Here is a 13,030-nt window from a genome sequence, read left to right on the forward strand (position 1 = left end):
CTTCCTATTGGCCAGCGTGAGCGGGACATTTAAACTGCACAGGGATACCGGTGCCGCTATGCAGGTAATGATCTCGGGAAGGAGGGGGGCCTCAGAGTTCAAATGAACACAATTCAGCTCCGGAGACCTTCCCCCCCACTTCAATACTGTACAGGCATACCCACATTAACGTACGCAATGGGTCCAGAGCATCTGTGTAAAGTGAAAATGTACTTAAGTGGGAAAAAACGTAGTGCTTAACTTTATCGATGCTTCGGTACAGGTAGGGAGACGGTATTGCTGTTCAGGACATGTTGACCGGCGCATGCGCGAGCTGCAGTTTGCCGATTGGTTGAGGGGAATCGGCGCGTCACTACTACGGCGGTCTGTAGGGCAGAATAAGTGTACGTTCTCGTACAGCGAGTGTAAGGGCACAGGGTTATGGGGCTATTGAAAATATGTCCTTACTCGTGAGTGTCCTTAAACCGGGGTATGCCTGTAATTTTTTTTGTTTTTTAAACGCAATGCAGCCTGTTCTGCAGCTTTTATACATTTAAAACAATTGAAGTGCATATAGCGATTTCTTTTTTTTATTATTATTATTTTTTTCTCCCATGCATCTAAATACTACGCAACTGATTTATTTAATAATTTTTTTTTTTAAATAAGAGCCCATACTGTGTAGAATTTTGAATGAACTGCTGCTTTAAAAAAAAAAAAAAAAGAGATTTGTTGGATATAGGATCCATGTATGGCAACGTTCACTCTTTCCTCTTTTGTTGATTTTTAGGTTATATTAACCTTCCTTCCTCCTTCTTTTTTTTTTTATATTAACTGGTCTTGTGATTTTGTGAAAGGACTTTAATGTACTTCTAGCTTGTTGCTATCAATATCAGATTTAACAGTATTGGCGTACTGGTAGTTTAATTCATCATTGTTTATTTCTATTCATGTACAGTACTCGCTGCTCCCTCATTGGTACCTCCTCCTCAATTCCTACCCCAAAAAGAGAAATAAGTAGCTGTTGAGTTGTAAAACTGGGACTCCTAACATTTGAAATATTGTTTTTCAGGAAAAGCGCGGCCTTCGAGAAACACGGCTTCTTCAGAATTTAAAAAACAGCATATTTGAAACCAATGAACACACTCTCCCAAAATGTACAAATGCAATGCAAGACCAGCTGGGCTCTGCTCTCAAGACACGTAAGTCAATCAATAACTTAAGAGTTGCCCAATTTGCGAATGAACTGCCAGATAAGTGTTTTAGAGGAATGAATGAATGCAGTAACTGTTACAAGCTACATTTTATGTGTTTCCTTATTGCATTGTTTTTCTTTGTATAAATTGTGCTGTGTGTTCCACTGAGGAATGTGTACAAACAAGGGCATTCTGGAATGACTCTAATGGGAGAACCTGGCACATGATCTACATGGTTAAAGAGGTAATCCAAGCTGCCAAACCAAAAAATTGTATATGTATATGTTAATATATACAGCCTTATTGAAAACTAATTACCTAAGCTGCCGGACGATTAGTTCTCCTATGATCGGTCCACAAAATTCTGCTTTCCAGGGTTCGCTAAATGGCTGCCTTTCAGTTTCAATCAATCCTTCATCAGCGTGCTCAGCAGCTACAATGTATTCTTATTACTAAGATAACATTATGTATTACAGTTTGCAGCTCAAACTGCTGGGAATATTGGCAACAGATGGTCACAAACAGGAAGGTGTTGCGAGGATCATGCAGTGCTGGGGAGGTGGGCTTGTTGTAGAAATCTTTAAAGCTGGAGACCAAGCAATATCCTATATTAGTGATGTACCGGGTAATTATCCGGTACCCGGCCATATTTTTTTTTCTACCCGGAAATTACCTGGCCCAGGGTGCCGGGTACTTCAGCAGAAGGGGATGGCAGAAAGAGAGGAGGATGACTGCGGGCGGTGGAGGGAGAGGGAGAGGAAGATGGGCACTCTGAAGAGGGCAGCAGAGGGAGAGAAGGACGGCAGCCGGTGGCGGTGGGAGAAGAGGATCGTGTGAGCAGAGCGGCACAGGGGGACAGCGGCAGACATGGGAAGTCAGAAGACTTCTGGGGCACGCTCCTCCCCAGCTTTCCTAATGTGCTACTCTGCTCCTGCTCGCATAATCCTCTTCTCCCACCAGCTGCCGGCCTCTCCCTACGGAGGCTGTTAATGTATTATGTAACAAGCATTTGTTTCTATAGCAACCATTTACAGTCACAACCCCTTCCTCTACTGAAACCGTTTCTGGCACACCCCTTTTTTGAGCCCTACCCCCTTTCTTGCAGTGCACCAATTGAATCTTGTGACTGCCTGGTCACATGATCTTTCCCACAGAACTTTGCATCTTTGGTCCTCTTCTGCTGCACTGACGACCGTTTTTAGTGAACCCCGGAGCCAAATCTTCACCGATTTTTTGATCACAGGAGAACGGATCGATCGGCAACTTAGCTAATTACGTATCATTGTGTGGATTTTATTGATGCACATGTTAATGGGGAAAAATGAAATAAAAAATAAATAGGATACTTGGACTGCTGCTTTGATGCTCAGTATATTAAAACAGATTAAAAATGGCATTGAGTTGCATAAAATGGTAGAATGCGGGTACATTTTCTATTTGTATGGCAACAAAAGAGAACATATATAAAATCTTGTTAAGATGGTATTACACCCCCAAGAGGCTAAAGCAGATGTTCCCCGACGCCTCAGGTGCCGGAAGGGGTGTGGACAGATAGGCTATCTACAGTAGTGGTGTTGCCCGCAATGCAGACTTGCTGGAGAACAGTATTGAAATGAATAAAAGATGTGTTGGGTATCACGATCCCGCTAGATCCAATTCTAATTATTCTAGCCAAACCTATGGAGAATGTGAATCACTGCTCACTCAAATTGATTGCGCATGTACTAACTGCAGCTAGGTGCGCTGTTGCAGCGGCGTGGAAAAAGGGAATCCTGCCCTCCAGAAGAGGTTATTAGAAGGGTTAACGAGCTCCAATTAATAGAGAAACTCGCCATTTCTGAACCATACTACAAGGAACTATTATAGGGTGTGGGACGCTGGATTGGGCGGAGAGGACTGAGATGGGTAGCCACCCTTAGCACCAGGAAGGGTAGTGCAGGGGAGTGACCCCCAGGAGGTGGGCAGGTTCCTGAGTGTAGAATGTGTCCTCTATATAATGTATGAGATTAAATTTGTTTGTAAAAATTCTGTACAAGATGGTTGTTGTTTCTCCTCCCCCCCCCACCACCCTTTATTTTTGTATCCCAACCCCTTCCACTGTTAAACTTCAATAAAAATATAAGCTAAAAAAACATGTGCGATTATTGCTTGGATTGTGCCTTTAAAATGAACAGTCTGCCATGTGAAGCAAAACTCGCGTGACTATACACCGCCAACAAGTTTTTGTAGAGTAATAGTGGAGCTCAAAAAACAGAGTTGGTGCCCATTTACAATTCAGTTTAGAGTTCTGGCAATAGTGTTACAATTACCCCCAGTTTCACGGCAGAGGGGTTTCCATGTGTGCCTGTGTGTAATGGCCCCGCCCCCCACATCATGGCACCCCGCCCACCCGACCCGTTTTGGTCACGCCCCCCGCTCCAAAAAAAGTTTCCTGCAGATCGCGGTCTGTGTCTGTCAGCGTGCCGCCTGTCTGCAGTGCGGGCGCGCTGACTGAGGGAGCGGGGCCTTAGCATAAGGTTCCGCTGCAGATCGCGGTCTGTGTCTGTCAGCGTGCCGCCTGTCTGCAGTGCGGGCGCGCTGACTGAGGGAGCGGGGCCTTTGCCTAAGGTTCCGCTGCACGCCCGCCTTGCGTAGTGGCGGCGCCTGCACAGTGCTTCACCGTGATCTGCGGTCTGTAGGCAGCTTTTTTTTTTTTTTTTAGGTGCGGCGGGGTGAAAATTGGTCGGGTGGGTGCGGGTATGACTGGGGCACGTCCATGTTGCACTTCTGTTCCAAGTGAAGGATCCGCATCCAGATCAACATGCTACGTGTGTGTGTGTGTTGCGCACTTGAGGAAGGATCAACCTCCCTCCCCTCTTCATGCCAGGCTGCCGGCGATCTCCCCTGTTCATTGGCTCCCTGGTGCACCATCTGACGCGTCGCCGCACAGGAACACAATCCAGTTGTATCCCCTCCTGGCTGAGGCTTCACAGTATGCATTGAGCCAGGAAGCGAGGAGTCACCGGGGACTGCTAGGGAGGAGGTAAGCGGCTGGAGAGAGGCGCGTGCCGCCGGCTGCGGCGGGGACCTAGCCTAATGTTGATTGGGCTGACGATGAGAAAACCAGGTGATTGCTATGTTTAAGACTACTTGAGGAAAATGTAAAATGATTCCGAATTCTATAAATACAAATACAGTACAATCTTTAAACACCACCAAGCTAGAGATTCTCCACTCTATAACTAAATTCTATATGCCTGAATAATTTAACTGACTGAAATGATGCTGTTAATGATGTTTTCTGTATTGTCTGAATAAATTGAGTAAAGAACTGGACCGTGGACAATCTGATATATTGAAAGGTGGGACATTTATTTGCACCCATCTAATGAGCAAATGTTCAGAACCCGCAACAGGTAAAGGGGGAAAAAAAGGGAGGTCAAAAATCCTTGTACATAGCAGGGGGGGGGGGGGGAAATTATCCCCACTAAGGAAACCAACAAGGGCAGTGCTACAGGTCTCAGAGACTAACTAACAGGGGTTCCGGCTAGCGCTCACACTCCGTGTCGCCCGCGACAGCTTTCCTGGCTCTCCCCCTTTCTAACCCCCCACCCGCCCGCTCACAGGCGCACTCTAGCAGTGCGGCACTTCTGGGGCCTGCTGCTATCGAGTGCGTGCGTGTATGTAGTCGTTGCCGCCTCCTGCCCGCAGCCGCGCGGGGGGGGGAGGGAGGGGTCGGTCTTATAAAAATGTATTGGGGTGGTGGGTCTTTTTAAAATGTGGTGGGGTGGTGGGGGTCTTTTTAAAATGTGGTGGGGGTCTTTTTAAAATGTATTGGGGGCGGGTATTTTTATTATGTATTGTGGGGTTACATGTATTTAGGGGGGGGGGTTGGTATGTTTTTTATGGGGGGATTCAGTGAGTGGGGTAATTGACTGAAGGTATATATACTGCACCGTGTATCTGTGTTAATGGATGTAGCACTGAGCTCTGTCTGTGTTTTATGTTCTGTCTCTGGCTTTAAACATCAAGAGCAAAGAACAGAAATGCTGTTGGGGTCTCTGTAGTCCAGGAACAGTTTAGGCAAGGATTCACTCAATCTTGTTGGCGCGTCCGCCAGACTGGTCCGTCCGGTAGCACCTCTCTGCTGTCCTGGTGCTTCCGCACCATGTGAGCGATGCGCCGCCGTGTCACTACATCATGACGTCACCGCGACACAGACGTCCGACTCAGGATTGATGACGGTCGGAGCAGGAGTAAACACCACAGGCTCCACTTGCTTCGCCTCATGTTTGCCGGTTCCTGCTACACCCACAGTTCAATGGCAGCCAACCAAAATCCACCCGACGCGTTTCAAGGCATTATCTCTTCGTCAGGGTTCGGGGCTTTAGGTGGCAAATATGTCCCTTTTTTCTATACCTCCTTCAATAAAACTTTAAGCACAATGGAGTGTGACGCGGCGGCGCATCGCTTACGTGGTGCGGAAGCACCGGGACAGCAGAGAGGTGCTACCGGACGTACCAGTCTGGCGGACGCGCCAACAAGATTGAGTGAGTGAATCCCTGCCTAAACTGTTCCTGGACTACAGAGACCCCCAACAGCATTTCTGTTCTTTGATCTTGATGCACGGATATTTTGTAAATGCATTTTTATTCTTTGTGCCTAGTAAATAAGATTATGCTATAAGGTGTGTACTTCTCTCCTTTTTTTTTTTTTTTTTTTTTTTTTTTAAATCTTTTAATGGTAACTTAAGCAACATGCATGTCATGGAAGAAGGTTAAACCTAAAATCTCAAATATTTGCATACTATCAGTGGAAATGATAATCATTCCTTATTTAAAGTATTTTATGCAGTATAGACATAAGGTATTGCAGTCTGCCATTACCATGACACTCTTCAACCCCCACAATTCATTGGTGCAAAGTATTTGAATTCTCTGTATGCAGTGGAGTAGTCTGCTGGTACTTGTCTTCAAGAAGGACTCCAAAGCTGACCACCTGCCTCAGAGTGGGGGGTCCAGAATTCAACTGGGAATCCTCTTTTTAAGGCTAGTTATAACAAGTTGTAAAAAGTGGCCTTAAACCTCTGACAATTTATGCCAGAGTATTTGATTTCTCCTCCTGTACACTGCATCGTCGTTGTTGGCACCAAGCTCAATTCCAGCACGCTGTAGATTCTTCAGTACTTTTGCATTCAGGAGATCAACCAAAATATTACACATGGCGAGTGGGGGGGAGGGGAACCTTCTATTTTGTTCTTTCTTTGTGAACTTATTGTTGCCAAATAAAGAAGAAAGTTACACGAGTTGGCAAAGTATTCATGAGTTGTGTAAAATTCGGTCCTGCTGTGGTTTTAAATCTGGCAACTGGAAAAGTTCTCACACTTTTGAAGGAGCTGGGAAAGTTTCTGTCTTCTGTTTGTGTGGTATATAAATACCCTTCACTCCTGTAATTAAAAGCGTAGTGGCTGGTGCTAGAACCATAGAAATAAGCAACATATAATACCAGTAATGAAATGGTAAAGAGGCAACAGCACTCAGCAGTTCAAAATAAAGAATTGTATTAGTATGAATATATACTTGCACATATCAACGTTTCGATCCCGGACAGAGATCTTTATCAATGGGGGTGCTGTTGCCTCTTTACCATTTCATTTATATAATTATTTTTTTTGTTTTTGACATTTGAAGGTCCTGTATAATAAGCACCTGTGGATTCCAAAAGAACTGGCAGCAATATGTGTGCAGAATGTGTAGCCATTACTACATTGATACAGAAAGTATGACTTAAGCAGACATAACCGTGTTAGTCCAGTTGTAATAGTGCAAAGTAAATGAGTACTTCAGTATTAGGTGATACCTTTTTTTTATTTGGACTAACAATAGATATTATAAGACAAGCTTTCGAGAGTTATCTCTTCCTCCAGAGATTCCACTAGTTTAACACATGTAAAAATAACAAGATTACCATCCCATTTGCCTTGGGTGGTTAAAGAGACAGGGCAGTGCATGGATGAAAGGGTTACTTTGAAATTTGGAGAGCATGTAGGACCAAATATCCATCAGCAGTGTGAAGGGGGTGTGCACCGGGGGGAGAAGGGTTTGAAATGAAAATTAACCAAGAGGTTGGGAGAAACATTACAAAAAAAAATTCTGAACACACAAACACACTATTAGAATTGTCTGTATTTGTTCCTTTTCATTTCAAACCCTTCTCCCCCACTGCACACCACACTGCTGATGGGATATATGGTGGCCTCTAAGGCCTGGGACATAGTGAAATCAGCGTCGCTGAGGCGGGATGAGCCGCGCTGAACAGATGCACAAAGCCCCTGCATCTGTAATCAGCGCGGCTATAGTTTCTCCCTCCGCATGCGTGCGGAGGCTGAGAAACTTCCCCCAGACAGGCAAGTTTGAAATTTGCCGCTCGGGGAAGCGGAGGAGCGGTCACGTGACCGCTCCCATCCAATGGGGCTGCAGCCGGCCCAGCATTTTAACTACAGAGCCACCAGACCAGACAGAGGCAGCACAGAGGTGTGTGTGCGTGCGTGAATATATTTATCAAAGTTGCACAATGTTAATAAATAATTTATTCTCACAACATGTCTTTTTTTTTTTTAATTTTTAAAATATTATATAATATATACACACACACACACACACGTTCCCCAGTGACACACAAACACACAGACCACTTCAAAGTGGCACACACACTGACAGCTACCAAGTGACACACACACACAGTGATACCCGCCTCCCAAGCGCGCTTGCTGTCTCCTCTGCCAGGACAGCAAAAAGCTCCTGGTAGAGCGAGCGGCAGCACCAAAGTCTTTACTATATCCCAGGCCTACTGTAAAAGCCTCTAAAACAGGTGTGCACGTGTTGTGCTTCTCAAACTGACATTGTAGGCCAAAATCGGCTCTGCCAAATGTTGATATTAATATTATCCGAGTGTAAATTGTGTTTAAACCGTTTTATCTAGCATCATATTAAACCCAAGATATTATTTATTTGATACTGATTTAGCCACAAAGCCATGAATCCATTATGCTCTAACATAATGGAAATTAGTGTTAGAACATTACTGTAAAATCTTAATAAAAAAAACTGAGAAGGCTATGAAGTTTATACGCAGACTTATTAGGTGGATAAACTTTTATTTCAAGCCCATAGGTTTGACTTATTTTAGGTTTCATCATATAAAAGTATACATTTAAAGGTAGGGTGACATATTTGTCTCGGCAAAAAGCCACTTGAGTGATTTGGTTCTTGCCGACTGCGCATACGCGAACTCTGTTTGCTGGTCGAGCATGCGTGATCGGAGCTTACGGTCGCATGTGCACGAGAAGCCAGAGAGTGTCAATTGCTCATGCGCAGCCGGCAAGTGACGATTGCGCATGAGCGACCGGCAAACACAGTTCGCGCATGCGCAGTCGGCAAGAACCGATCGCGTGTGCACGAGCAGCTTTTTGCCGGGACAAATATGGTCACCCAACCTTTAAGTGTAGGGGGAGTCTACGCTTGCCAGGAGGATACAAAACCGGGGCAGCATCCGAAGAAAAAGTCGGGACAGAGCCCTAAAAAACGGGACATCTGGTCAACCTACTTAAAGATGCAATACCACGTAGCCGGCCACACCAGGACCACAACAAGGGAGCAGCCAGTGGAGATTTAACCCCTTTCAAAACTTGGATCTCCATGTCTACAAACTTCTAGGTGATTGTAAAAAAAAAAATTAAATCCATGTTTATTTAAATGACATAAGTACATTAGTAGTAAACACCATATTGATCGTTAATAATTTGTTAATGTAGTACGTTGTCTCCTTGAGTGTGTATGAGCTAGTTTTTCTCTGCTTATTTTCATTTGAAGCAGTGATGGGCTTAATGGCTGCATTGCATTGTCCGCAATACAGGAATATGGCTCATTGGATACAAATGATAAAGACATTCACCAGCACAGACACTGGAATAAAAGGAACATTAGTCACATTTATTTTAAATGAATCACTTTTTCCAAGGAAAAAGAAACAATAACATCTCCATTTTGCATACACTCTATCTGTACCAATTTGACCAGTACAGTACTGGAGTTTCCACTGGGTGTACTGGCGTCTAAGCCGTGTACCTGCTTATTCTGATACTCATGAAAGAAAGTTACCTTGGGACCTCCACCCTCTCACCCGATTATTTTTTTTTATCCTTACCACTCTCTCTGAGACTGTGTGTGTGTGTGTGTGTGTGTTGTGTGTGTCTCCACACAAAGCACTATGGAGTACTGATGAGAAATAACTTATTAATCTATAAAAACAAAAAACAAACATAGACCGTTAAACAACTACTCTCCTGTAGTACACCCCAAAAAAGAGAGAATTCTCCCGTCTAAAAAGAGCCATACTCATGTAAATGGACAAATCTAGTTTAAAAAAAAAATAAACTCCCACAAAATACTGTGAGACACCAGGACCAGCCGGTCAAAAAAGTATGGTGGCTGGGGAAGTGGGCATAAGTAACAGCAATTTAAAACCAGAGACATAACATAAAACACAGACAAAGCTCAGTGCACATCCAGAAAAACTTATATACGGTACAGTGCCTAAATATACATGTATAAATAACTAATAAATAAAATGGAATTTATATTAGTGTAGGGACCCTTGAAACGTGGTCTGCCGTGAAGTTTGGCTCAAGGGCTTACAACAATTTGGCCAAAATGTTAAACTAAAATACCATTTTATTTATTAGTTATTTATACATGTATATTTAGGCACTGTACCGTATATAAGTTTTTCTGGATGTGCACTGAGCTTTGTCTGTGTTTTATGTTATGTCTCTGGTTTTAAATACATATTGCCATGCTCAGTAGCACTCCTCTGTGAAACTTATATGCTTATATATATGTTGTGGGAATTTTGGGGGTTCAATTTGAGCTTGTAGGTGTTCTGTATGTTTTATAAGTAACAGCAATCAACAAATGCTTTGCCCATTATTGAAAGTGAATTAATAGGTGGCTCCTAGAGTGAACACCATAGTACAATAGCAATCAGATGCTGAAAATATCAGAAAATAAACTTGGCAATTCTGTAACAATCCCTTATCTTCTGGTCTGATAATGACATCTGTATTATTAGTTTGAGGTTGGAAGGCTTCACATTTTTCTTTTGTCAAATTTGGTATGCAATTTGGTTTTATGTCACAGAGTTGATTGCATTCCTCCTCTACTATACATTGAAAGGCATTGCTAAAATCTCCTTTTGGTGAGATGGGGTATACATTAAATTTGACTTCTTATATGGCTATGGATTGTACCAGGTTCTGGTTTAGAATGGCAGACCCTTCTGATTCTAAGACTAGGCCCTGATTATTAAGAACTGAATAGTCAGGAGATATTGAGCTAGTCATTGTGTTCGATTCTTTATTATAAAATAATTATTGTGGCGAATCTTCAAAAGGTAATTGTATTACCCGACGGTACTGAATTGACTATCTAGGACCCCAAAACGGAAGAGGAGTCCCCCTCTTCCATTTCCCTACACTGCAGATCACGTCCTGTGCTCCATTGGAACGCAGGATGCAATCTCTCCTGACAAACGAACACTCCTTGGGCATGATGTAGCCACTATGTCACGGGGCCCCTAGTGGGCCAGGCCCCATGACATTGTGGCTACGTCTTGGAGCACCCAAAGGGTCCACTTATTTCCATCTGTGAAATGTTGAAGGTTTTGATATTGTAGTTTCACAGAAGCATAGAGTAGTGCTGTCTGAAGTATGTGAACCTGTTTTGTGCCAGTCAAATGTTTGTTTTCACTGGTTCAGCACCAATGATTAACATTGTAAAGTTATTGGGCAGAGTTTCACACTGGGAAACGTGTGTGTGTGTGTGTGTGTGTGTGTGTGTGTGTGTGTGTGTGTGTGTGTGTGTGTGTGTGTGTGTGTGTGTGTGTGTGTGTGTGTGTGTGTGTGTGTGTGTGTTTTTTTTTTTTTTCCAGGGTACAATAATAAAAAAATGGATCAACCCATAAAGGGTAGTTCTGTCCGATCTATCAGGGAACAACTTCTGTTATATCAATTATTCATTCTATTATTTATTTCTAATTTAACTATATCCATGTGATATCTCTCATGTGATTAATTTACACATTGAATTATTATCCTTCAGCACATACTGTATATTCTGCATTAGCGCTTTCTACGCTCTTTTTTCCCAAGAGGTTTCACGCTGCCTATAAAATGTGATGTACTCGATTGCCAATCCTGTCAAAATTGGGATAACTTGTTTGTTTGTAAACTGTTGTGTATATGCAGGTAAATTGTTTGTGCAGACATTTTGTTCTCTGTTTGTTTTGGTTTTGCTAATGGCGGAAACACCATTTGTTTAATAAGGTAAGGTGACAAAACAACAGTTACCCGAAAAGGTTAGCATTAAACACACCCGCTCCCCTCCCCAAATAGAAACTATCTCATTTTTGTACAGGAACAGCAATGAAACATTTTACTTTAAGGGCGATTTGAATCTTTCACACACTATCATTACTCTGGTGTAGTGTGGCCCTAGGACAGATTAGCAAACGTAAACGCTTGTGTGGCTGCTGCAGAAAATGTAACGAAGGGAAGTAATTTGAGTCTGCTGTCCATCTGTTAGCAATCTGGGATCTGACGGGCTGAGATGTACTGTACGGGCTGTATCTGTTGCTTGTCAGCAGTACAAAGTTATACAGCCTCAACATCATTTCCTGTTTCGGCTTTTTTGAAAGCGCCAGGGTGCAACATGCCAGTGTGTCCGCATAGTTCTCACCCTAGGACACATCCTGCACATCGTGTTAAACTGTTTAACTGCAGAGGTGACTGCTTCTGCTGCCTGCCGCACACCGCTTTGGACAAGATATTTCCCGTGGAGACCGAACACCTGATTAATCAATTCAAATCTGTGTCTTTCAGTCAAAACCGCCAATTGCACCATCCTCCGGCTCCAGCAGAGAGAGCAGGAAAACTCGAAGGTAAACACTGCTCACAGCACGTTTCTAACATAACTCAAAAATTGACAAAACTTCCAAGAACCCATAAAAAAAAAAAGCATGTGATACCTGCAGGGAACCTGGAAAAATGGTGTAATATTGACTGCCAAGATGCATTAGCTTCATGTCACAGTTGGGATCTTTCAGGCATTCATACCAGAGGAATTCCTTAACAGATAACTAACATTTAATTAAAATGTAGGGAGCTGTGCACCAGGCAGATTTCTTCCAAACAGGTATTTAATATTCCCATCCACAGTGTCAAATCTAGTAAAGATTTTGTTCTTCAGTTTAATACATTTTAACTATTTTTTTTTTTTTTTTTAATTGTATTTTTAACAGGCACAGGATATGTCACATCATGGCTGGAAGTTTAAATGTTCAAGTAAAAAAAGGAAAAAGTTCATGCAGGGATACTGAGAGATAGATAGATATATCTATATATACAGGCATACCTCGCTTTAAGTACACTCGCGAGTAAGTACATATCGCCCAATAGGCAAACGGCAACTCACGCATGCGCCTGTCATCACGTCCTGAACAGCAATACCGGCTCCCTGCCTGTACCGAAGCTTTGCGCAAGCGGGGAGACTGTAGAGCCTGTTACACATGCGTTATTTACATCAGTTATGCACGTATATAACGATTGCAGTACAGAACATGCATCGATAAGTGGGAAAAGGTAGTGCTTCACTTTAAGTACATTTTCGCTTTACATACATGCTCCGGTCCCATTGCGTACGTTAATGTGGGGTATGCCTGTATATATCTATATATATATATATAGATATATATAGATATATACAGGCATACCCCGCATTAACGTACGCAATGGGACCGGAGCATGTATGTAAAGCGAAAAT

The 13,030-nt window shown here is 43.1% G+C and overlaps 1 protein-coding gene across 2 annotated transcripts in view; it reads left to right on the forward strand.

The window, feature by feature from the left end:
- Nucleotides 1-13,030, forward strand: part of BLOC1S5 (biogenesis of lysosomal organelles complex 1 subunit 5) — a 45,526-nt gene that overhangs the window by 13,158 nt on the left and 19,338 nt on the right. For both annotated transcript variants that reach the window (XM_075585740.1, XM_075585741.1), the window contains 2 exons: nt 1,052-1,181; nt 12,091-12,149. In XM_075585740.1, the coding sequence (XP_075441855.1) occupies nt 1,052-1,181; nt 12,091-12,149 (189 nt within the window). The remainder of the gene's footprint in view (nt 1-1,051; nt 1,182-12,090; nt 12,150-13,030) is intronic.

This window comes from Ascaphus truei, chromosome 2, assembly GCF_040206685.1.
Source record: "Ascaphus truei isolate aAscTru1 chromosome 2, aAscTru1.hap1, whole genome shotgun sequence".
Lineage (NCBI taxonomy): Eukaryota > Metazoa > Chordata > Amphibia > Anura > Ascaphidae > Ascaphus > Ascaphus truei.